We start from the raw sequence: 26969 nt of genomic DNA, 5'->3' as shown, positions 1-26969 counted from the left end.
TCAGCTTTTCTTAATGGACCTCTTGATGAAGAGGTTTATGTACTTCAACCTCCTGGATTTGAAGTAAAGGGACAGGAAGACAAGGTGCTGAAACTGAGAAAGGCTCTATATGGGCTTAAGCAGGCTCCAAGAGCCTGGAATAGAAGAATTGATAGCTTTCTGTCAAGTATAGGCTTCAATAGATGCACTGTGGAACATGGTGTATATGTAAAATTCCTTGGGAGTTATGGTGTTCTTTACATTTGCTTGTATGTTGATGACTTGCTCATCACTGGGAACATCTCCAAGGAAATTGAGAATTTGAAGCAACTTCTGAAGAATGAATTTGAGATGACAGATTTGGGTTTGCTCTCCTACTTTCTTGGTATAGAATTTACAAAGACTGATCAAGGTGTGTTCATGGGCCAAAAGAAGTATATTTCTGAGGTCCTTAAAAGATTTCATATGTGGGGTTGTAATTTAGCTGAAACACCTGCAGAGACAAACTTGAAGCTTGGTATGTGTGAAGAGGAACAATCAGTAGATGGCACCTAATTCAGGCAAATGGTTGGGAGTCTCAGATATGTGTGTCACACAAGACCTGAAATTGCTCATAGTGTTGGCATTGTTAGCAGATTCATGAGCAGTCCTAAATTCTCTCACCTTGCTGCAGCCAAAAGAATTCTGAGATACCTTAGAGGAACATTGGAGTATGGAATCATGTTTCCTCATCAAGGTAAAAGAGATGAACTGGAGTTTATTGCTTATTCCGATTCAGATTGGAGTGGGGACATATTGGATAGAAAAAGTACAATAGGATATGTGTTTCTTATAGCTGGAGCACCAGTGTCTTGGTGTAGTAAAAAGCAATCTGTTGTTGCTTTGTCATCCTGTGAAGCTGAGTACATTGTTGCATGCTCAGCAGCTTGTCAAGGGATCTGGTTGTCTTCTCTACTTGAGGAACTGAAGGCAGGTTTTGGCTCAAGTGTAAACTTGTTGGTTGATAACAAATCAGCCATAGACTTAGCAAAAAATCCTGTATCACATGGTAGAAGCAAGCATATAGAAACTAAATTTCATTTCCTGAGACAACAAGTGGAGAAGGAGAAGATTAAGTTGGAACATTGCAGAACTGAAGTTCAACTTGCAGACATTCTAACTAAACCTTTGAAGATTGATCAATTCAAGAAATTGAGGGATCTGATTGGAGTAACAAGGCTAGTCAAGCATTGAAGACAAGGAGTTTTTTTTACACAATCTTACCGTGGTTTTTTTTTTCCTTTGTTGTATAGTGTTTGACCAGTTCTTGTAATTTCTTTGTCTAGATCATTTACATTACAGGGGGTGTTGAGAGTAATGTAAATAATAAAGGGTTTAGGGTTAGTCAATTAATCATTGGATTAATTGGGCTTTTAATGTGTTGACTAAATGACTATAAATAGGGAAGTCATTTAGTTGTGTAATATACTGATATGCATTTAGTGCATTTGTGAAAATAAAGCTTGGGTCCCCCGTTAACTCTCTCTCTCACTTTACTGTTATTTGATTCTTGAGAATTGGTTAATTCTCTAACACGATCACACTCTTCCTTTATCAAATTCATATCCGCAGCCATTCTCGCCTGTGGTATTCACCAACCCATCAGAACGCTTCGTCTCAGTGTAATATGCCCAGTTTCCCAGATATGGTTAAACGCTGCAAGAGAGCGCAAAGTTCAGAACCTCGACATCCATGTTAACCTTGGACAGAACTTGCCGTGCAACATTTTCAGCATCACAACTCTTGTTGTTCTTAAGTTACATCAGGCAACTTTTGATGCCTTTTCTTCTGTTGTTGAGCTTCCCTCACTCAAAGTTCTGCATTTGCACTTCATTGGTTTTTTTAAGACTCAGCATTTTATTGAGCTTCTCAATGGATGTCCGATTCTTCAAAATTTGGTAGCAAAGCATACCAGTTTTTATTATGATGACCCTTCATTCGAGGGGAAAGTTAAAAGCTTATCAAAGTTAGTCAGAGCAGATGTTTCACTCATGATGGCAGATTCTATTCGATGTTTTTATTTTTATGAGTTACTGCGCTTAGACAAGGTTTATAATTGTAATCATGTTTTAGTTTATTATTTGTTTTCTTTCTTTAATGTTCTGAATTTTGCAGTTCTGCGATGCTGCCATTCCTATGTTTCCCAATTTAATTCATATGGAGCTCATCTTGGGAGGCAATCTTAAATGGGAATCAATGCTTCATTTGCTCAACCATTGCCCTCAACTTCAAACTTTTGTCCTTCAAAACCTATGTTGTGCTGCTGGCAAGGTTTGGCCAAACACACCTGTTGTTCCAGAATGCTTTTCTTCACAGCTCAGGACATGCCGTTTTACTATGTTTCTAGGCACAGAATATGAGATGACATTTGCCAAGTTTGTTATGCAAAATTCAACATTTTTGCGTTCCATGACAATTTTCACTTTCCCTTACCTATCTCATGAGAAAATTCTTAAAATGAGAATAGAATTGGACTCGTGCCCAAGGAGCCCAAGGAGCTCTGCAGCTTGTGATCTTTTATTTATGTAATTTTTATGCTTGTTAGTAGGGTAAAATTATTTCTAGATTACTGCATTTGTATTTAGTTCACTAGTTGGTTTTGGTCCTTTTTTAAGGACATAAACTGTGTGTTGTTTTGGCACATCCTTGTGGACTCTTCTCAATTGCTTATCTGATGCAGTACAGTAATGTTCATCTATGTAACAGAAACTGAAATATGAATAGATTCTTAATCTACCTATGTGGATGTGTATCCATGTCAGTCTTAGCCCTTTTAATTGACATAGTAGAGGAGAAGTTGAGGAGTTTCTATTTAAAAGTTATCACAAGAACAACTTTAAAATAATTAACAGCACTTGAGATTAATTATTTAAGCCTGAAAAATTACTGGTTGAACCTGCCTTGATTAAGATGCTCTCAACTTCTCCTATGTTAACTGACTTGCGTGTGAGTATTCTACCCACAGGGTTCTCTTTGCTAGCTGCCGACTCTCCGTTTCTTGGCTTCTTGAATTGGACAATTTCGTGAAGATTAGAGTAAGTGTGCCTATTATCTAGCATTCTTCAATGTTGAGGCCCCCTATAGATCTCTTACTCTTTATGGGGATTGAGATCTTTGATTATGCTGGCTTTGGTAGTTTTTGAAAAATATATGAAACCCATGCACCATTAATTTTACCTGTTTTAGCTATTTTTTTGGTTATGTCAGGGTGAAATTTGGATTTTAAGAAAGGTGAACTTGAGTTAAAATTATCTTCATTTTCCTTGAGTACATTTGGGTTTCAACTGACCTAAATGTTCTCCTTTGCGCCCAAGAATAACAGAAAGAAACTGAAATATGAGTAGATTCTTAAACTAACTATGTGGATGTGTATCCTTTTGAGTCTTAGCCCTTTTAATTGACGTAGCAGAAGGGAACTTGAAGAGTTTTTATTTAATTCCACCATGCTCTCCGTTTCTTCCACCTCTAGCTGCACAATTGCTCCATCCTGACTTACTTCTGCTTCAACCCTTCACAAGGTTATTTCCCCGTCCAATTCTGGAGGGGAGAATAGCTCTGGATGCTTGAACTCTCTAGCTTACTAACTAAGAAAACAAACTTCCAGGAAACTCATTTACAACAAGGCCATAAGAATTTCGCTCTATGTCATTGTTTTTCTTCTTCAGAATGAACACTGAAATTGTGCTTAAGATTTAAGAAAATACTCTAGTCTCACAATTGCTTCACTCACAATCTTCCTTATGCAGAGCATCACTCTGACAAAAAGGAAACAAACACTCTAGCTCTCTTAGGGAAAACCTCTAATAGTTGTTGCCAGTTATCTTTCAGGTATAGGTTTTTTTGTTCAAATAATCTCGAACTGGACAGTTTCGTGAAGATTAGAGCAAGTGTGCCAATTATCCAGCACTTCTTGAATGTATTCACTACTATGATTGAGATCCCCTTAGATGTATGTCTTTCAAGTATAGTTTGAGGGCTTTGATGGTGCTGGCTCTGGTACGGTGGCTTTCGAAAAATATAAGACACCCAGGCCCCATTAATTTTATGGTCAAGCAATTTGATGTGATCTTTTGAGCATATAGTCATCCCTTAAACATGGAGCCACCCTGCTCTTTTTGTAGCACCTGGAAGGTAAAAAATGCCTTGTTAATTGCTTTTGCTGTTTAATGTGAAAATCCAATTGTATAGCTATATACACCTTGGCAATCTTGTCTCATATATTTGATGGCGTTAGCTTAAACTGTTAACTCAAAAGGATTAAACCATGATAGTTGCTACCTTTTTAATATTCTTTCCATGTCATTCATGCTGGAGATTTTATGTGCTAGTTCATTAATGATCAATATCTGCTAGTTAACTATATGTGCATGTGCCCAGAGGAAGTTGATATTGAAGGGATTGCAAACATTCTTGCCTATTTATGAGGGGAAACAAGTTGGGCGAAATCAATGTCTGAGGTGGTATATTGATAACCTTGATGAGGTGTATAGGGGTCAAATGGGATGGGCCAAGTTTCATACTACTTTCAATATACGGCAAGTAGAATCTGCGGCCGTAAAACTTTACATGGCAGAGTGCATGGGTTGATGAGATGGTTGCCGCCGTTTTGGAAATGCAAGCACATGAGATAATAGCAGAGGCACAGATTTATGACTCTGTTTTAAGTAAATCGGAGCCAGAACAGAGGATTGAGGCAGCGTTTGATATTACTCCAACTGCAGCTTCAAAAAACCAGCGTAAATCAGACATGGTGTTGGGACATGAGAAGAGGCAACGAGGACGACCGAGGAAGGTTAAGAAATTCGTAGCGGTGGAGACAGTGAAGCAACCGCGAGGAAGGCCGCGTAAAACTCATATGAACTCGGAGGCAGCGAAGCTAGGTAGCTATGGGGATGCGTTACAACTTGATCATTATGGTCCACAGGGGGTGCAGACCCGAGCAAGGCGTGCCTGCGTGCCGGGATGCTCTTTGACTGCCCGGAGGAAATTGCGATTCAAGGCTTGGCGGAGCAGTTTGGTTATGGACGTAGAACTTAATTATTCTTGATGTGGTTCGTTAGGGATTGGGGAATTCTTTGCAGAGGAGAGAAGAGGAGACAACAATAGCAAATATTAGGCCAGAAGTGGTTTTGAAGAATGATTGTATTCGTTATTGCTAGACGAGAGGGTTGGCTCTGGGAAGGTGGAGAATTTAGAATGCTCGATTGCTCATCTTGGAGGAAGAATCATCAATTATTTAACCCTTTTACCAATTTTTGGCTCAAGCTATCTTCAGAAATTTTAGTGTGCAGAATTAGAATTGTGATTGAGCACACAAGCTGTCAAGTTCGTGCTTCTTAACAGCCCTTCGCAATCTGATTTTCTACGTGGTTGTTTTCTCGTGTTCTTTGTGCCCTTTGTTGGCATCTTTATTTTGGTCTTGTGCCTTGCGAGAGGAAGGATGCTCTTTTGGGCCAAGTGTTGTTGCTGATTTTCGAAGGGTCCTTTCTTGGTTTGAGTTGCTGCTCCTTTTTGGAGGACAAGGTTTTAATTGGCTGATGAAGGTTTGATAATTTGGGATGTTAGCGAATTTAATTTTGTTGTATTTGTAAGGGAGCAGGGCTTTGCTATTTGTGTTTATATAGATTATATAAGAAAGGGTGGTGCTAAAATCTGGTTCGTTGACGATAAATCATCCTGGTTTAGATGTAGTTCATTTGCTGATGTAGTGAAGTCTAGTGGTCTGGGGCATTATGTATTATTAGGTACTTTAGGGAGTAGTGAACTATTTTTTCTTCACTAGGTTTTTATCCCTTACGAGTTTTTTCTAATAAGGTTTTAATAAGGCACTCTCTCTATTTTTTTTTGGCTTTTGTGGGATATGATCCATCGTTCATCTATTTCATGGGAGGATTGTTCCCATGTACTTTTCTTATTCAATAACATCTTTCTTTTGCTTTCAAAAAAAATAAAATAGTAAAAATAAACTGAAATCTGGTTTGTAGAAAATAATTTTTTTGAACGTGTACATAAATAAATTTTTTATTTTTTTTGAAACTGTGTATATAAATAATTACTAAATAGTAAAAAATTGGTTTGTATAAAATAAATCAACTAAAATTTGAAAAAGCCCAACAGATTTGAAGTCCAACAAATTTAACCTGGGGTATATCGGTGAACACATGATATAATAGAACCTTAATAAAACCCTAGAGTCGATGAAATATTCAGTGTGAACGTTGAGTGTGGAGTAGACATATTAAACTTGCCATGGTTGATAGGGTTAGCAGTTTACCAGATGAAGTTCTCTGTCACATTCTCTCGTTTCTTCCAACCGAAGATGTTTTTGTGACAAATCTTGTGTCCAAGAGATGGAGACCACTCTGGCTTTCAGTCCCTACTCTCGACTTAGACGAGATAAGATGTAGTCGACGTGATATACGTTTGGTAGGATCGCACTCTTCCTTTATGGAATTCGTAGACGCATCCATTCTTAGCCCTTTTAATTGACGTAGCAGAAGGGAACTTGAAGAGTTTTTATTTAATTCCACCATGCTCTCCGTTTCTTCCACCTCTAGCTGCACAATTGCTCCATCCTGACTTACTTCTGCTTCAACCCTTCACAAGGTTATTTCCCCGTCCAATTCTGGAGGGGAGAATAGCTCTGGATGCTTGAACTCTCTAGCTTACTAACTAAGAAAACAAACTTCCAGGAAACTCATTTACAACAAGGCCATAAGAATTTCGCTCTATGTCATTGTTTTTCTTCTTCAGAATGAACACTGAAATTGTGCTTAAGATTTAAGAAAATACTCTAGTCTCACAATTGCTTCACTCACAATCTTCCTTATGCAGAGCATCACTCTGACAAAAAGGAAACAAACACTCTAGCTCTCTTAGGGAAAACCTCTAATAGTTGTTGCCAGTTATCTTTCAGGTATAGGTTTTTTTGTTCAAATAATCTCGAACTGGACAGTTTCGTGAAGATTAGAGCAAGTGTGTCACGACCCAAAATCCTAAGCCGTGACCGGCGCACAGACTAACACCCTAGTCTGGCAAGCCTGTTCCTCACAAAATCATTTTCCAAAGTGTTTTCCAAAAATTATACATGTTGCTCTATATTTTAAAAATAATTCAACAAAACCTCCTTTATAATATCAACATTTCCAAAACAATAAACCTGCCAAATGGTTTTCATCATAACCAAAATTTCTTAAACAAAATAATAAATAACAATTCAGAATCAATCCACCTAAGACTCCCTATAGCTGCAGATAACTACAATCAAATAAAGACACCAATCGAGCCACCAACCAAAGGAGGCCTACCAATAAGAAAACTGAAAGATCTGAATCTGACAACAATCCGCTACTCAGTTGCCTGAAAATCTGTGGATGAAATAAGGAATGGGGTAAGTCACAAAGACTTAGTGAGGATTTAACAACCACCATGAACAGGAAAGGGGAAACATATGAAGCACGAGTTTTTCACTATCAGATCAGAGTGTATAATATATATAATATTAATAAGAATCATTTCAAATAAGAGATGATCAAACTGTCAAGTTTATAAATAACCATTTCAATGAAACTGAATAAAAATCATGTCGATAATATGAAAGCATTTCAAAATCAGAAATATAATTTAATAGGGTCACACATGTAGAACCGTGAGGCGGCTCCATCTCGTTGATAGCCCTCTCCTCCTAAGGGATGGCCTCTCCGATAGGGGCGGCTCCATCTAACGGATAGCCCTTTCCTCTCTCATAACACATGTCGCATCGTATCATATCATCGGGGGAAGCTACATCTCGTTGATAGCCCTTTCCGTGCACTGGCGGCTCCATCTAACGGATAGCCCTCTCCTCCCGGAATCAAGCTAGCTAGGTGCACCTAGGTCGTTACCTCCGTTAACGGCTACGGGGTTCTAACAAGGATCCCCAAAACCGTTTTCTCAAACCAGTTCAAGTCTCGTCAAAGTCTCATAATCAACTTTTCAAGTTCACAATCTCAGTTTCACATAATTTCCAAAATCAAAGCAATATGATTTATTTTCTCATGTCAGTTCATAATCAGGATCAAACTAACTTCATAAAACCAGCTTTCAGATAATTCATGAACGGTAAAACATGTTTCCCCAATTTTCAAATGAATAGGTAATATACCAAAATAATTAAAAATAGCAATTATAGAGTAATAAAAGTATGCCACAATGATTGAAAACCACTCACAACTATGACGAATCAACTGAACCGCTCACAACAACTTCACGTCGACTGAACGAACCACTAGCCGTCAAATCTGAACACCAAAACTAACTTCAACCTTCTGCAATAATTATCTTATGTTATACTATCTGTGAGAAACTACGAAATTCTCAATTATGAAATCAAAGCCCTAAAAATATTTCTTCTTAATTCTAACATAACAGTGGGTAACGGGATATACCTCAATAAAATAGGAAGAACAATTCTGAAGGGGTGGGTACTCTTTTCCTCCCTTAGAACACAAACCCTAACTTCCAAAGTCATGCTAAAAAATCATCCACTGGCAGAATAATTCCTCTCTACACCAGCATCTATTTAATGGTGGGTACCGTGTGATTTTCCGAAGAAGAAAGAAAGAACACGAGAGGAGCAAATGAGGACAATTGATTGTCACACACAAGCAAATGAAGAGGTTTACGAGGGAGAGGAGAAAGACTAGGTTTTCTATTTAGGATTTGGTATAGAAGTGGGGGTGGGGCTACGGGGTTTATTCACTCTGTAGGTTAGTTTTTTGTTTTTTGTTTTCTTTCTTTTTATTCTATCTCCTTATGCTTTGTTTCTTATATTTATATAATTACTATTATTGCATTATCTTTTTTTTTTCTTTTATAAAAACACGGATCGTAACAATCTTCCCCCCTTAAGGAAAATTCGTCCTCGAATTTTGATGTTTGAACTTACCTTGAGTTCCCAATAGCGAGAAATACTTCTCACGCATAATTGTCTCACTTTTTGAAGTAGTTTCTTGTTAAAGAACTTTCAGTGAACCAACATCTAGACATTCCACCTTAACCATGAGTACAAGATGCCCAATATAAGATAATCACTCATCTAACTGTACATTCCCATGAAGAAAATGTAAGAAGAATCATATCAGTATTTTCGAAGCGTAGAAAAATGAAAGACGGTATAAATTGCAGAAAGACGTCTGCGGAAGTTTCAATCAATAAGCTACAACGCCAACCCTCTCTAAGACCTGAAACAGTCCCAAGAATCTTGGTCTCAGCTTTCCATTTTTTGCCAAAACATAATACTTCTTTCATTGGAGAGACGCGTAAGAACACATGATCACCAACTTCATTCTCTAAAGGACCTTGCCTCCTATTAGCATAAGACTCTTGCATACTCTAAATTGTAACCAACTGATTTCGAACCATCTTAACCTTTCTTTACTGTATCTTGTATAAGTTATGAGCCTACAAGCTTAGCTCCTCCAACATCAAACAACCTATTGATGATCTGCATCTCCTACCATACACGACCTCAACTCTACAATCTTAATGCTGGACTCGTGGCTGCCATTATAGGAAAATTCCATTAAAACAAGCTCAAATCCAAAGTCCTAATACATTATAAAACACGAGCATAAACATATCTACCACGGTCTGAACAACTCTCTTAAATTAGCTATGAGTTTTAGGATAGAAAGTTGTACTCAAATTTAAATGAGACCACACAACAACTTTGAAAGTCTTCTAAAATAGTGCACTCAATTGAGCTCCTTGATCTGAAATTATAGACACGCTTACGCCATGCAAGCAAATGATCTCATCCAAGGTAATTCTTAGTATACAGAGTCGTAGTATAAATGCTATTCATAAGCAAGAAGTGTTCATACTCCATCAATACAAAATCACGACGCATTAAATTTCTAAGCAAACTTACCCCCAAGTTCATACTAGTCCCTTCTCACTTTCTCTATGGTATCTTAAATAGATTGAAGCAACATTACTTGCTTTTGTGTTCAGCCTTCCCTGCTGACTTGCTAAAACAACAATTTTTTTTTTCTGTCTTTCTTCGTCATTTCCCACCAATAAAACCTTTCACACCTCGATACATTTTACTAGAACCTAAATGAATGGTGAAAGAATAAATATTGAGCATTCTCTAATATTTTCCTCCTCAAACTAGCTGCATTAGGCACACCCAACTATCTACAAGTTGTAAAACCTCATCAAAGTCTATTGAAAACTGAGAAAGCCCCTTTAACATTCTCTTCCATCTTCACTAATTCAGATCTTGACATTGAGTTTGTCTAACCACATCAATCAAAGTAGAACGGACTAGCATGTGAGTCAACACACAACAATGAGTTGAAATGGGCAAAGCCCAAACTGTACTCTACTATCAACAAGCTTCTAGAGTTCTTTTTTTTTTTATCCTTAAAAATACACAAGAATAATCAATAAGCACAATCACTAAATAATCCAAGGATGAATGCAGTTCATTAATCCATAAAACCACAGTGGCATCACTAAGTACAAAGGCATGAATAATAAGTAACTCGTTGTCACCCCTAAAACAACTCAAGAACTCTCATCTACACCACTTTAGCTAGTGATCTTAGTGCGCAAACCATTCCTCTTGTTTACCCAAAGTATACTTGATCAAGTGAGTTCCAAGATTGCCGGTTTTTTTTTTCCTTCAAAACTAGTCAGCTTTTGCAGCCGATCAATAACTCATCAACACGAGGTAAATGCTAATTTCCTTTTTTTTTTTCATACTATCCAACCTCCTATAGTCAACACATAACTACATAGTTTCACCTTTCATCTGAACAAATCAAACTGGTGCTAGGGACCAAGTTTAGGGAAAACTCTATCCTCTATCGAGCGGTTAACGAGGAAATTCTTCACGAAATGCATTCAAAAAAATCATACACTACAAGAATATCTTCTAATTTCGTTTCAACCGTTAGAGTATCATTTACCGAGATCAAGTATTATTTACAACCCTTCCTTAGGAATCTTCTAGCTCCAAATGCTATGGTGTTCAACTTCACTCTCCTGAAAATGTGTAATCTCCAAATAATGTAAATCTCATTACTTTTCATGACAGTCCAAAGTATCGTTGATGAAAGATTCGTCAATCTATATCCAAAGATCACATTAAAATCGATTCATGGTTTATCTATAGATGCTATCAATAACTCTCAATCTCCAATGGATACCTTAAAAAGAATGGTGCACAAACTCAACTATCAAATGCTTCCCTAGGGGTGCAACAACGACCAACGTCTTATTCAGGAAAGAAGATAATTCACTAAGTTGACGAAAGTGATAAAAAGAGAATATCTTTAGCATTAAGCAAAACATAATCATCTCATGATCATATGAAGAGTATACTTACTGTCATTACATTGGTTACTTAAGCATCTTGATGAGTCAAAGCAAAAACTCGAGCTCCCCTCTCCTAACATATCATCGACCTCAACTACCATTTCATTTACCATAAATTTTGGTACTACACGTCCTCGGCCAAAAGAACTCATAACCTGTCTAACAAGTGTTGTAGGGGCACGCAAGATGCTAAAGCTACTCTTAATAACACTTATCCATTACTAGAGAAAGGTTGCACCACAACCACAAGGAAATTCCTCGTAATATGACATGTCCAATCGCACTAACAGCACACCTAATCATCTCCAAAGCAAGCTACGGGATGAAACTTCGCACAAGTAGGACAACGTGTAGATCTTGCGCAAAATGCTTCTAAGAATAAAAATGGATTGTAAAGACCCCTTAAATCTACTCTATGAATTTGAACAAATCATGATAAGTATCCACTAGAACCACTCTCTAGAGTCACTGTCCTCAGTCTGCCCTAGCAGCTCAAATCAATTGCTAAACTCTCTAGCTCTCTCTATTACGAAACGATTCTTGAATTTCTAGGAAAATTCATCTTATGCTATCAGAGGTGATCTCAGTGCTCTCATACGCATAAAGTCATCAATCTAATCATATACCACAATCAGAAGATAGAACTATATTAACTCTACCGCATTAATGTATGCGCATCAATAAAGAACCAATATTCCTTTGTGGATCCTTACTTGCATGTGTAAAGTAGGAGAACTAATTAGCTACACAAAACCAATCACTGTGACCTCAATCTGTCTAGTGACACCTACTTGTTGTTACTTTCCTCTGTCTAACCTCTAACTGACTCTCATAAATTTTCTTATGTGGGTTCCCTTATTGCTGTCCACCAACCACTCCAACACGTTATTTCAAATCATTTTATAATTCCTTCGTACCAACTATAAGCTCTAACATCCCTGAATTCCATAACCTGGATTTTTTTTTTGGTTACAAGGAGAGGACAAGCCCCCCATAACCTCAATATAAGCACGTTAATATTGGCTACAACAACAAACAACCAACGGCTACAGGAAATGGTCCTTCGCCTAAACCACAACGCCGACCACGACCTGCTTTAAGAGGATCCTAGTAAGTTAACTCATCTTATAATGAAAATCCTAATTAAGGTGGCATCCTCACTGAACAAAGAATATTCGTCAAACATAACACATGACTCGGAATTCAGTGAATGAGGAACGAACTCAAATCACAATATAGAAACAACTTTAGAACACTCATGAGGCGTTAATAGCATCTTTGAAGTAAGTTGTGCCGCGGTTCACAATTTACTAGAAAGATTCTATCTCTTCCTCATGTCTGCAGCTATTAGGACCTACAGCCAAAGCTCTGATACCAACTTTGTCACGACCCAAAATCCTAAGCCGTGACCGGCGCACAGACTAACACCCTAGTCTGGCAAGCCTGTTCCTCACAAAATCATTTTCCAAAGTGTTTTCCAAAAATTATACATGTTGCTCTATATTTTAAAAATAATTCAACAAAACCTCCTTTATAATATCAACATTTCCAAAACAATAAACCTGCCAAATGGTTTTCATCATAACCAAAATTTCTTAAACAAAATAATAAATAACAATTCAGAATCAATCCACCTAAGACTCCCTATAGCTGCAGATAACTACAATCAAATAAAGACACCAATCGAGCCACCAACCAAAGGAGGCCTACCAATAAGAAAACTGAAAGATCTGAATCTGACAACAATCCGCTACTCAGTTGCCTGAAAATCTGTGGATGAAATAAGGAATGGGGTAAGTCACAAAGACTTAGTGAGGATTTAACAACCACCATGAACAGGAAAGGGGAAACATATGAAGCACGAGTTTTTCACTATCAGATCAGAGTGTATAATATATATAATATTAATAAGAATCATTTCAAATAAGAGATGATCAAACTGTCAAGTTTATAAATAACCATTTCAATGAAACTGAATAAAAATCATGTCGATAATATGAAAGCATTTCAAAATCAGAAATATAATTTAATAGGGTCACACATGTAGAACCGTGAGGCGGCTCCATCTCGTTGATAGCCCTCTCCTCCTAAGGGATGGCCTCTCCGATAGGGGCGGCTCCATCTAACGGATAGCCCTTTCCTCTCTCATAACACATGTCGCATCGTATCATATCATCGGGGGAAGCTACATCTCGTTGATAGCCCTTTCCGTGCACTGGCGGCTCCATCTAACGGATAGCCCTCTCCTCCCGGAATCAAGCTAGCTAGGTGCACCTAGGTCGTTACCTCCGTTAACGGCTACGGGGTTCTAACAAGGATCCCCAAAACCGTTTTCTCAAACCAGTTCAAGTCTCGTCAAAGTCTCATAATCAACTTTTCAAGTTCACAATCTCAGTTTCACATAATTTCCAAAATCAAAGCAATATGATTTATTTTCTCATGTCAGTTCATAATCAGGATCAAACTAACTTCATAAAACCAGCTTTCAGATAATTCATGAACGGTAAAACATGTTTCCCCAATTTTCAAATGAATAGGTAATATACCAAAATAATTAAAAATAGCAATTATAGAGTAATAAAAGTATGCCACAATGATTGAAAACCACTCACAACTATGACGAATCAACTGAACCGCTCACAACAACTTCACGTCGACTGAACGAACCACTAGCCGTCAAATCTGAACACCAAAACTAACTTCAACCTTCTGCAATAATTATCTTATGTTATACTATCTGTGAGAAACTACGAAATTCTCAATTATGAAATCAAAGCCCTAAAAATATTTCTTCTTAATTCTAACATAACAGTGGGTAACGGGATATACCTCAATAAAATAGGAAGAACAATTCTGAAGGGGTGGGTACTCTTTTCCTCCCTTAGAACACAAACCCTAACTTCCAAAGTCATGCTAAAAAATCATCCACTGGCAGAATAATTCCTCTCTACACCAGCATCTATTTAATGGTGGGTACCGTGTGATTTTCCGAAGAAGAAAGAAAGAACACGAGAGGAGCAAATGAGGACAATTGATTGTCACACACAAGCAAATGAAGAGGTTTACGAGGGAGAGGAGAAAGACTAGGTTTTCTATTTAGGATTTGGTATAGAAGTGGGGGTGGGGCTACGGGGTTTATTCACTCTGTAGGTTAGTTTTTTGTTTTTTGTTTTCTTTCTTTTTATTCTATCTCCTTATGCTTTGTTTCTTATATTTATATAATTACTATTATTGCATTATCTTTTTTTTTCTTTTATAAAAACACGGATCGTAACAAAGTGTGCCAATTATCTAGCACTTCTTGAATGTATTCACTACTATGATTGAGATCCCCTTAGATGTATGTCTTTCAAGTATAGTTTGAGGGCTTTGATGGTGCTGGCTCTGGTACGGTGGCTTTCGAAAAATATAAGACACCCAGGCCCCATTAATTTTATGGTCAAGCAATTTGATGTGATCTTTTGAGCATATAGTCATCCCTTAAACATGGAGCCACCCTGCTCTTTTTGTAGCACTTGGAAGGTAAAAAATGCCTTGTTAATTGCTTTTGCTGTTTAATGTGAAAATCCAATTGTATAGCTATATACACCTTGGCAATCTTGTCTCATATATTTGATGGCGTTAGCTTAAACTGTTAACTCAAAAGGATTAAACCATGATAGTTGCTACCTTTTTAATATTCTTTCCATGTCATTCATGCTGGAGATTTTATGTGCTAGTTCATTAATGATCAATATCTGCTAGTTAACTATATGTGCATGTGCCCAGAGGAAGTTGATATTGAAGGGATTGCAAACATTCTTGCCTATTTATGAGGGGAAACAAGTTGGGCGAAATCAATGTCTGAGGTGGTATATTGATAACCTTGATGAGGTGTATAGGGGTCAAATGGGATGGGCCAAGTTTCATACTACTTTCAATATACGGCAAGTAGAATCTGCGGCCGTAAAACTTTACATGGCAGAGTGCATGGGTTGATGAGATGGTTGCCGCCGTTTTGGAAATGCAAGCACATGAGATAATAGCAGAGGCACAGATTTATGACTCTGTTTTAAGTAAATCGGAGCCAGAACAGAGGATTGAGGCAGCGTTTGATATTACTCCAACTGCAGCTTCAAAAAACCAGCGTAAATCAGACATGGTGTTGGGACATGAGAAGAGGCAACGAGGACGACCGAGGAAGGTTAAGCAATTCGTAGCGGTGGAGACAGTGAAGCAACCGCGAGGAAGGCCGCGTAAAACTCATATGAACTCGGAGGCAGCGAAGCTAGGTAGCTATGGGGATGCGTTACAACTTGATCATTATGGTCCACAGGGGGTGCAGACCCGAGCAAGGCGTGCCTGCGTGCCGGGATGCTCTTTGACTGCCCGGAGGAAATTGCGATTCAAGGCTTGGCGGAGCAGTTTGGTTATGGACGTAGAACTTAATTATTCTTGATGTGGTTCGTTAGGGATTGGGGAATTCTTTGCAGAGGAGAGAAGAGGAGACAACAATAGCAAATATTAGGCCAAAAGTGGTTTTGAAGAATGATTGTATTCGTTATTGCTAGACGGGAGGGTTGGCTCTGGGAAGGTGGAGAATTTAGAATGCTCGATTGCTCATCTTGGAGGAAGAATCATCAATTATTTAACCCTTTTACCAATTTTTGGCTCAAGCTATCTTCAAAAATTTTAGTGTGCAGAATTAGAATTGTGATTGAGCACACAAGCTGTCAAGTTCGTGCTTCTTAACAGCCCTTCGCAATCTGATTTTCTACGTGGTTGTTTTCTCGTGTTCTTTGTGCCCTTTGTTGGCATCTTTATTTTGGTCTTGTGCCTTGCGAGAGGAAGGATGCTCTTTTGGGCCAAGTGTTGTTGCTGATTTTCGAAGGGTCCTTTCTTGGTTTGAGTTGCTGCTCCTTTTTGGAGGACAAGGTTTTAATTGGCTGATGAAGGTTTGATAATTTGGGATGTTAGCGAATTTAATTTTGTTGTATTTGTAAGGGAGCAGGGCTTTGCTATTTGTGTTTATATAGATTATATAAGAAAGGGTGGTGCTAAAATCTGGTTCGTTGACGATAAATCATCCTGGTTTAGATGTAGTTCATTTGCTGATGTAGTGAAGTCTAGTGGTCTGGGGCATTATGTATTATTAGGTACTTTAGGGAGTAGTGTACTCTTTTTCCTTCACTAGGTTTTTATCCCTTATGGGTTTTTCCTAGTAAGATTTTAATGAGGCACTCTCTCTATTTTGTTTTGGCTTTTGTGGGATATGATCTATCGTTCATCTATTTCATGGGAGGATTGTTCCCATGTACTTTTCTTATTCAATAACATCTTTCTTTTGCTTTCAAAAAAAATAAAATAGTAAAAATAAACTGAAATCTGGTTTGTAGAAAATAATTTTTTTGAACGTGTACATAAATAAATTTTTTATTTTTTTTGAAACTGTGTATATAAATAATTACTAAATAGTAAAAAATTGGTTTGTATAAAATAAATCAACTAAAATTTGAAAAAGCCCAACAGATTTGAAGTCCAACAAATTTAACCCGGGGTATATCGGTGAACACATGATATAATAGAACCTTAATAAAACCCTAGAGTCGATGAAATATTCAGTGTGAACGTTGAGTGTGGAGTAGACATATTAAACTTGCCATGGTTGATAGGGTTAGCAGTTTACCAGATGAAGTTCTCTGTCACATTCTCTCGTTTCTTCCAACCGAAGATGTTTTTGTGACAAATCTTGTGTCCAAGAGATGGAGACCACTCTGGCTTTCAGTCCCTACTCTCGACTTAGACGAGATAAGATGTAGTCGACGTGATATACGTTTGGTAGGATCGCACTCTTCCTTTATGGAATTCGTAGACGCATCCATTCTCAGACGAGGTATTCACCAACCCATCAAAACTCTTCGCCTTCAATGTCGTTGGCGGTGTCCAGTTTTCAAAGTTAACGAATGGTTGAAAGCCGCAGCAGACCGCAAAGTTGAGAATCTTCAATTCTATTGTTCGGCCAATTGGCAGTACTTGCCATGCACCATTTTCAGCATCACAACCCTTGTTGTTCTCAAGTTGCGACGCGTGGATTTTAGGGGGTTTTCTTCTGTTGAACTTCCCTCACTCAAAAGTCTGCATTTGGACGATCTTAGATTCTCCAAGACTAAACATTTAATAGAGCTTCTTAATAGTTTTCCCAATCTTGAAACTTTGGAAGCAAAGGATATATGGTTTCATTTTGATGACCCTTCATTTAAGGGTAAAGGGAAGCTTAAACCTTTATCAAAGCTTGTCAGAGCAGATCTTTCTCTCAATATGACGAAGAAGCTGGTAATTTATAATATTGATGAGTTTGTCCGCGAGGTTTGTATTTGGAAATAGGAGAATGAATTCAGTTTTTTATTTGTTTTCTTTATCAGTATTTCTGATAATTTAACTTTATAACTCTTGCAGTTCGGCGATGCTGACATTCCTATATTTCCCAATTTAATCCATTTTGAGCTCATCTTGGAAGGCATTGTTAAAATGGAAGCGGTGCTTTATCTGCTCAATCATTGCCCTCAACTTCAAACTTTTGTCCTTGTTGTAAAGTCTTCAAACATGGTTTGGCCAAATACACCTGTGGTTCCTGAATGCTTTTCTTCACAGCTCCAAACCTGCACTATTTATGAAGGTGCAGAATGTGAGATAACATTTGCCAAGTTTGTTATGCAAAACTCAACATCATTACGTAAAATGACTATTTTCGGCTACCATGACCTTAACCTATATCTATCTAATAAGCAAGAGGCTGGAATGAGAATAGAATTAAAATCATGCCCAAAGAGCTCTGCAACCTGTGAACTTTCATTTATGTAATTTTGTTGGTAGTTGATAATTATTTCTCGATGATTCACTTGTACTTACATATAATGTTGTGCTGGTTTTGCTGCTTTTGAAGAACATTAACTATGTGTTGTTGTTGGTACTATAATTTTTTATGATCTGATGTAGTACAATACTTTTTGAAATAGGAATAGATTTTTAAACTAGCTATGTGGATATGTATCCGTGTGAGTCTTTGCCCTTTTAATTGACTTGGAAGAGGAGATATTGTGAGTCTCATCACAAGAACAACTTTAAAATAATTAAAAGCACTTAAGATTAAATATTTAAGCCTGAAAAATTACTGGTTGAACCTGCCCTGATTAAGATACTCTCAACTGCCCATGTGTTAACTGACTTGTGTGTGAGTATTGTACCCACCCGAGTTCTTTTTGCTAGCTGCAGACTCTCCATTTCATCCAACTCTAGCTCCACAATTGATCCATCCCGGCTAACTTCTGCTTCAACCCTTCTCGAGGTTCTTCTCCAATCCAATTCTGATGGGGAGAATAGCACTGAATGCTTGAACTCTAAGAATTTCGCTCTTAAACATTTTTTTCTTGTTTAGAAAGAACACGATAACTATTATCAACAAAATACTCTTGTCTGACAAATGCTTCACTCAAAATATATAAGATAACTAGATAAGCAATGTCTCAGTCTAACTAATAAAGACTGAGGAACACTCACATTCTCCCTTATGGAGAGCCACACTCCAACAGAGTGGAAACAAACACTCTAGCTCTCTTAAAAAAAACCTCAAATGATTGTAGCTAGTTATCTTTTAGGTATAGGTTTGCTTGGTCAAATAATCTCGAATTTGACAGCTTCGTGAAGACTAGACCAGTCGTGCCTATTATCTAGCATTCTTCAATATATTGCTGCTTTGCTGTTGCAAAATTATATTCTGATATTCATTGTTCATATAAGTCATGATTCAGGTTCGTGTAATATTGGGATTAAGTCATTGATCAACTTACTAATACTTTGGGATGCTTCTAATTCTCCTGTATTGTCGGTTCTTACATCTTGCTTCTTATCCATTCAAGCAGTGTTTTTCACCTTGCTTATGCTTTGTATAGAGTCAGCCACCTCAATGCTTGTTACCTTATTATAGTGGAAACAGTACAATGTTTAGGATGAGTTTTTTTTATGGTTGTGTTTTTGAAGAATAACTTCCCACTTCTGAATGATTGCGATCGGTTTGCTTTTCTGGTTGATTGGATACACATTGAATCTACCCTTGTATACCTTCTTTTAAGATTCAAAGGAGGTTTCCACAAACCCCGTCTAGCAATTTGATGTGATGTTTTCCCCATGAGAAGAATGAACAAATTAGGTCACCCCTTAATACATTGATATAGTGTTGAATATGCCATGAGGAGGATGAAGACTCAAACATGTATCCACCCTGTTCTTTTTGTAGCACCTAGAAGGTAAAAATGCCTTGTTAATTGCTTTTCCTGTGTAGTGTGATAAATCCATTTGTATGCCTTGTTAAGTCCTTCCCTCTGCATGAAACCTTTTGCCACAAGCCTGGCCTTGTGCTTTGCAATTGAGCCATCAGAATTCAGCTTCACTTTAAACACCCACTTGACTGGACTATGATGAAGTGTTTGCCCCAGTAGCAAGGATTGAAACAGTAAGGATCATCATTGCATTAGCTAGTTGGCATGGTTGGAGCTTATCTCAATTGGATGTCAAGTCAGCTTTTCTTAATGGACCTCTTGATGAAGAGGTTTATGTACTTCAACCTCCTGGATTTGAAGTAAAGGGACAGGAAGACAAGGTGCTGAAACTGAGAAAGGCTCTATATGGGCTTAAGCAGGCTCCAAGAGCCTGGAATAGAAGAATTGATAGCTTTCTGTCAAGTATAGGCTTCAATAGATGCACTGTGGAACATGGTGTATATGTAAAATTCCTTGGGAGTTATGGTGTTCTTTACATTTGCTTGTATGTTGATGACTTGCTCATCACTGGGAACATCTCCAAGGAAATTGAGAATTTGAAGCAACTTCTGAAGAATGAATTTGAGATGACAGATTTGGGTTTGCTCTCCTACTTTCTTGGTATAGAATTTACAAAGACTGATCAAGGTGTGTTCATGGGCCAAAAGAAGTATATTTCTGAGGTCCTTAAAAGATTTCATATGTGGGGTTGTAATTCAGCTGAAACACCTGCAGAGACAAACTTGAAGCTTGGTATGTGTGAAGAGGAACAATCAGTAGATGGCACCTAATTCAGGCAAATGGTTGGGAGTCTCAGATATGTGTGTCACACAAGACCTGAAATTGCTCATAGTGTTGGCATTGTTAGCAGATTCATGAGCAGTCCTAAATTCTCTCACCTTGCTGCAGCCAAAAGAATTCTGAGATACCTTAGAGGAACATTGGAGTATGGAATCATGTTTCCTCATCAAGGTAAAAGAGATGAACTGGAGTTTATTGCTTATTCCGATTCAGATTGGAGTGGGGACATATTGGATAGAAAAAGTACAATAGGATATGTGTTTCTTATAGCTGGAGCACCAGTGTCTTGGTGTAGTAAAAAGCAATCTGTTGTTGCTTTGTCATCCTGTGAAGCTGAGTACATTGTTGCATGCTCAGCAGCTTGTCAAGGGATCTGGTTGTCTTCTCTACTTGAGGAACTGAAGGCAGGTTTTGGCTCAAGTGTAAACTTGTTGGTTGATAACAAATCAGCCATAGACTTAGCAAAAAATCCTGTATCACATGGTAGAAGCAAGCATATAGAAACTAAATTTCATTTCCTGAGACAACAAGTGGAGAAGGAGAAGATTAAGTTGGAACATTGCAGAACTGAAGTTCAACTTGCAGACATTCTAACTAAACCTTTGAAGATTGATCAATTCAAGAAATTGAGGGATCTGATTGGAGTAACAAGGCTAGTCAAGCATTGAAGACAAGGAGTTTTTTTTACACAATCTTACTGTGGTTTTTTTTTTTTCCTTTGTTGTATAGTGTTTGACCAGTTCTTGTAATTTCTTTGTCTAGATCATTTACATTACAGGGGGTGTTGAGAGTAATGTAAATAATAAAGGGTTTAGGGTTAGTCAATTAATCATTGGATTAATTGGGCTTTTAATGTGTTGACTAAATGACTATAAATAGGGAAGTCATTTAGTTGTGTAATATACTGATATGCATTTAGTGCATTTGTGAAAATAAAGCTTGGGTCCCCCGTTAACTCTCTCTCTCACTTTACTGTTATTTGATTCTTGAGAATTGGTTAATTCTCTAACACGATCACACTCTTCCTTTATCAAATTCATATCCGCAGCCATTCTCGCCTGTGGTATTCACCAACCCATCAGAACGCTTCGTCTCAGTGTAATATGCCCAGTTTCCCAGATATGGTTAAACGCTGCAAGAGAGCGCAAAGTTCAGAACCTCGACATCCATGTTAACCTTGGACAGAACTTGCCGTGCAACATTTTCAGCATCACAACTCTTGTTGTTCTTAAGTTACATCAGGCAACTTTTGATGCCTTTTCTTCTGTTGTTGAGCTTCCCTCACTCAAAGTTCTGCATTTGCACTTCATTGGTTTTTTTAAGACTCAGCATTTTATTGAGCTTCTCAATGGATGTCCGATTCTTCAAAATTTGGTAGCAAAGCATACCAGTTTTTATTATGATGACCCTTCATTCGAGGGGAAAGTTAAAAGCTTATCAAAGTTAGTCAGAGCAGATGTTTCACTCATGATGGCAGATTCTATTCGATGTTTTTATTTTTATGAGTTACTGCGCTTAGACAAGGTTTATAATTGTAATCATGTTTTAGTTTATTATTTGTTTTCTTTCTTTAATGTTCTGAATTTTGCAGTTCTGCGATGCTGCCATTCCTATGTTTCCCAATTTAATTCATATGGAGCTCATCTTGGGAGGCAATCTTAAATGGGAATCAATGCTTCATTTGCTCAACCATTGCCCTCAACTTCAAACTTTTGTCCTTCAAAACCTATGTTGTGCTGCTGGCAAGGTTTGGCCAAACACACCTGTTGTTCCAGAATGCTTTTCTTCACAGCTCAGAACATGCCGTTTTACTATGTTTCTAGGCACAGAATATGAGATGACATTTGCCAAGTTTGTTATGCAAAATTCAACATTTTTGCGTTCCATGACAATTTTCACTTTCCCTTACCTATCTCATGAGAAAATTCTTAAAATGAGAATAGAATTGGACTCGTGCCTAAGGAGCCCAAGGAGCTCTGCAGCCTGTGATCTTTTATTTATGTAATTTTTATGCTTGTTAGTAGGGTAAAATTATTTCTAGATTACTGCATTTGTATTTAGTTCACTAGTTGGTTTTGGTCCTTTTTTAAGGACATAAACTGTGTGTTGTTTTGGCACATCCTTGTGGACTCTTCTCAATTGCTTATCTGATGCAGTACAGTAATGTTCATCTATGTAACAAAAACTGAAATATGAATAGATTCTTAATCTACCTATGTGGATGTGTATCCATGTCAGTCTTAGCCCTTTTAATTGACATAGTAGAGGAGAAGTTGAGGAGTTTCTATTTAAAAGTTATCACAAGAACAACTTTAAAATAATTAACAGCACTTGAGATTAATTATTTAAGCCTGAAAAATTACTGGTTGAACCTGCCTTGATTAAGATGCTCTCAACTTCTCCTATGTTAACTGACTTGCGTGTGAGTATTCTACCCACAGGGTTCTCTTTGCTAGCTGCCGACTCTCCGTTTCTTGGCTTCTTGAATTGGACAATTTCGTGAAGATTAGAGTAAGTGTGCCTATTATCTAGCATTCTTCAATGTTGAGGCCCCCTATAGATCTCTTACTCTTTATGGGGATTGAGATCTTTGATTATGCTGGCTTTGGTAGTTTTTGAAAAATATATGAAACCCATGCACCATTAATTTTACCTGTTTTAGCTATTTTTTTGGTTATGTCAGGGTGAAATTTGGATTTTAAGAAAGGTGAACTTGAGTTAAAATTATCTTCATTTTCCTTGAGTACATTTGGGTTTCAACTGACCTAAATGTTCTCCTTTGCGCCCAAGAATAACAGAAAGAAACTGAAATATGAGTAGATTCTTAAACTAACTATGTGGATGTGTATCCTTTTGAGTCTTAGCCCTTTTAATTGACGTAGCAGAAGGGAACTTGAAGAGTTTTTATTTAATTCCACCATGCTCTCCGTTTCTTCCACCTCTAGCTGCACAATTGCTCCATCCTGACTTACTTCTGCTTCAACCCTTCACAAGGTTATTTCCCCGTCCAATTCTGGAGGGGAGAATAGCTCTGGATGCTTGAACTCTCTAGCTTACTAACTAAGAAAACAAACTTCCAGGAAACTCATTTACAACAAGGCCATAAGAATTTCGCTCTATGTCATTGTTTTTCTTCTTCAGAATGAACACTGAAATTGTGCTTAAGATTTAAGAAAATACTCTAGTCTCACAATTGCTTCACTCACAATCTTCCTTATGCAGAGCATCACTCTGACAAAAAGGAAACAAACACTCTAGCTCTCTTAGGGAAAACCTCTAATAGTTGTTGCCAGTTATCTTTCAGGTATAGGTTTTTTTGTTCAAATAATCTCGAACTGGACAGTTTCGTGAAGATTAGAGAAAGTGTGCCAATTATCTAGCACTTCTTGAATGTATTCACTACTATGATTGAGATCCCCTTAGATGTATGTCTTTCAAGTATAGTTTGAGGGCTTTGATGGTGCTGGCTCTGGTACGGTGGCTTTCGAAAAATATAAGACACCCAGGCCCCATTAATTTTATGGTCAAGCAATTTGATGTGATCTTTTGAGCATATAGTCATCCCTTAAACATGGAGCCACCCTGCTCTTTTTGTAGCACCTGGAAGGTAAAAAATGCCTTGTTAATTGCTTTTGCTGTTTAATGTGAAAATCCAATTGTATAGCTATATACACCTTGGCAATCTTGTCTCATATATTTGATGGCGTTAGCTTAAACTGTTAACTCAAAAGGATTAAACCATGATAGTTGCTACCTTTTTAATATTCTTTCCATGTCATTCATGCTGGAGATTTTATGTGCTAGTTCATTAATGATCAATATCTGCTAGTTAACTATATGTGCATGTGCCCAGAGGAAGTTGATATTGAAGGGATTGCAAACATTCTTGCCTATTTATGAGGGGAAACAAGTTGGGCGAAATCAATGTCTGAGGTGGTATATTGATAACCTTGATGAGGTGTATAGGGGTCAAATGGGATGGGCCAAGTTTCATACTACTTTCAATATACGGCAAGTAGAATCTGCGGCCGTAAAACTTTACATGGCAGAGTGCATGGGTTGATGAGATGGTTGCCGCCGTTTTGGAAATGCAAGCACATGAGATAATAGCAGAGGCACAGATTTATGACTCTGTTTTAAGTAAATCGGAGCCAGAACAGAGGATTGAGGCAGCGTTTGATATTACTCCAACTGCAGCTTCAAAAAACCAGCGTAAATCAGACATGGTGTTGGGACATGAGAAGAGGCAACGAGGACGACCGAGGAAGGTTAAGCAATTCGTAGCGGTGGAGACAGTGAAGCAACCGCGAGGAAGGCCGCGTAAAACTCATATGAACTCGGAGGCAGCGAAGCTAGGTAGCTATGGGGATGCGTTACAACTTGATCATTATGGTCCACAGGGGGTGCAGACCCGAGCAAGGCGTGCCTGCGTGCCGGGATGCTCTTTGACTGCCCGGAGGAAATTGCGATTCAAGGCTTGGCGGAGCAGTTTGGTTATGGACGTAGAACTTAATTATTCTTGATGTGGTTCGTTAGGGATTGGGGAATTCTTTGCAGAGGAGAGAAGAGGAGACAACAATAGCAAATATTAGGCCAAAAGTGGTTTTGAAGAATGATTGTATTCGTTATTGCTAGACGGGAGGGTTGGCTCTGGGAAGGTGGAGAATTTAGAATGCTCGATTGCTCATCTTGGAGGAAGAATCATCAATTATTTAACCCTTTTACCAATTTTTGGCTCAAGCTATCTTCAAAAATTTTAGTGTGCAGAATTAGAATTGTGATTGAGCACACAAGCTGTCAAGTTCGTGCTTCTTAACAGCCCTTCGCAATCTGATTTTCTACGTGGTTGTTTTCTCGTGTTCTTTGTGCCCTTTGTTGGCATCTTTATTTTGGTCTTGTGCCTTGCGAGAGGAAGGATGCTCTTTTGGGCCAAGTGTTGTTGCTGATTTTCGAAGGGTCCTTTCTTGGTTTGAGTTGCTGCTCCTTTTTGGAGGACAAGGTTTTAATTGGCTGATGAAGGTTTGATAATTTGGGATGTTAGCGAATTTAATTTTGTTGTATTTGTAAGGGAGCAGGGCTTTGCTATTTGTGTTTATATAGATTATATAAGAAAGGGTGGTGCTAAAATCTGGTTCGTTGACGATAAATCATCCTGGTTTAGATGTAGTTCATTTGCTGATGTAGTGAAGTCTAGTGGTCTGGGGCATTATGTATTATTAGGTACTTTAGGGAGTAGTGTACTCTTTTTCCTTCACTAGGTTTTTATCCCTTATGGGTTTTTCCTAGTAAGATTTTAATGAGGCACTCTCTCTATTTTGTTTTGGCTTTTGTGGGATATGATCTATCGTTCATCTATTTCATGGGAGGATTGTTCCCATGTACTTTTCTCATTCAATAACATCTTTCTTTTGCTTTCAAAAAAAATAAAATAGTAAAAATAAACTGAAATCTGGTTTGTAGAAAATAATTTTTTTGAACGTGTACATAAATAAATTTTTTATTTTTTTTGAAACTGTGTATATAAATAATTACTAAATAGTAAAAAATTGGTTTGTAAAAAATAAATCAACTAAAATTTGAAAAAGCCCAACAGATTTGAAGTCCAACAAATTTAACCCGGGGTATATCGGTGAACACATGATATAATAGAACCTTAATAAAACCCTAGAGTCGATGAAATATTCAGTGTGAACGTTGAGTGTGGAGTAGACATATTAAACTTGCCATGGTTGATAGGGTTAGCAGTTTACCAGATGAAGTTCTCTGTCACATTCTCTCGTTTCTTCCAACCGAAGATGTTTTTGTGACAAATCTTGTGTCCAAGAGATGGAGACCACTCTGGCTTTCAGTCCCTACTCTCGACTTAGACGAGATAAGATGTAGTCGACGTGATATACGTTTGGTAGGATCGCACTCTTCCTTTATGGAATTCGTAGACGCATCCATTCTCAGACGAGGTATTCACCAACCCATCAAAACTCTTCGCCTTCAATGTCGTTGGCGGTGTCCAGTTTTCAAAGTTAACGAATGGTTGAAAGCCGCAGCAGACCGCAAAGTTGAGAATCTTCAATTCTATTGTTCGGCCAATTGGCAGTACTTGCCATGCACCATTTTCAGCATCACAACCCTTGTTGTTCTCAAGTTGCGACGCGTGGATTTTAGGGGGTTTTCTTCTGTTGAACTTCCCTCACTCAAAAGTCTGCATTTGGACGATCTTAGATTCTCCAAGACTAAACATTTAATAGAGCTTCTTAATAGTTTTCCCAATCTTGAAACTTTGGAAGCAAAGGATATATGGTTTCATTTTGATGACCCTTCATTTAAGGGTAAAGGGAAGCTTAAACCTTTATCAAAGCTTGTCAGAGCAGATCTTTCTCTCAATATGACGAAGAAGCTGGTAATTTATAATATTGATGAGTTTGTCCTCGAGGTTTGTATTTGGAAATAGGAGAATGAATTCAGTTTTTTATTTGTTTTCTTTATCAGTATTTC

General features: G+C 37.8%; 1 protein-coding gene and 2 long non-coding RNA genes across 3 annotated transcripts in view; 1 reads left to right on the top strand and 2 right to left on the bottom strand.

The window, feature by feature from the left end:
* Positions 1-7088: 7088 nt before the first annotated feature.
* LOC130732512 (uncharacterized) lies at positions 7089-8764 on the bottom strand. Its single transcript, XR_009017055.1, has 3 exons — positions 8445-8764; positions 8228-8324; positions 7089-7385 (listed from the first exon to the last, which is right to left on the bottom strand). It is a non-coding gene; the product is annotated as an uncharacterized LOC130732512 (long non-coding RNA).
* A 4091-nt stretch (positions 8765-12855) lies between these two features.
* On the bottom strand, positions 12856-14538 carry LOC130732511 (uncharacterized). The gene is made up of 3 exons (XR_009017054.1): positions 14212-14538; positions 13995-14091; positions 12856-13152 (listed from the first exon to the last, which is right to left on the bottom strand). It is a non-coding gene; the product is annotated as an uncharacterized LOC130732511 (long non-coding RNA).
* Positions 14539-26202: 11664 nt separating this feature from the next.
* Positions 26203-26969, top strand: part of LOC130721196 (F-box/LRR-repeat protein At3g59190-like) — a 46440-nt gene continuing 45673 nt past the window's right edge. Inside the window, exon 1 of the mRNA XM_057571951.1 lies at positions 26203-26907. Coding sequence (XP_057427934.1) covers positions 26203-26907 — 705 coding nt within the window. The remainder of the gene's footprint in view (positions 26908-26969) is intronic.

This window comes from Lotus japonicus, chromosome 1, assembly GCF_012489685.1.
Source record: "Lotus japonicus ecotype B-129 chromosome 1, LjGifu_v1.2".
In the NCBI taxonomy this organism is placed as follows: domain Eukaryota; kingdom Viridiplantae; phylum Streptophyta; class Magnoliopsida; order Fabales; family Fabaceae; genus Lotus; species Lotus japonicus.
Note: the sequence above shows the minus strand (reverse complement) of the source record. Positions and strands in the feature narration are given on the sequence as shown.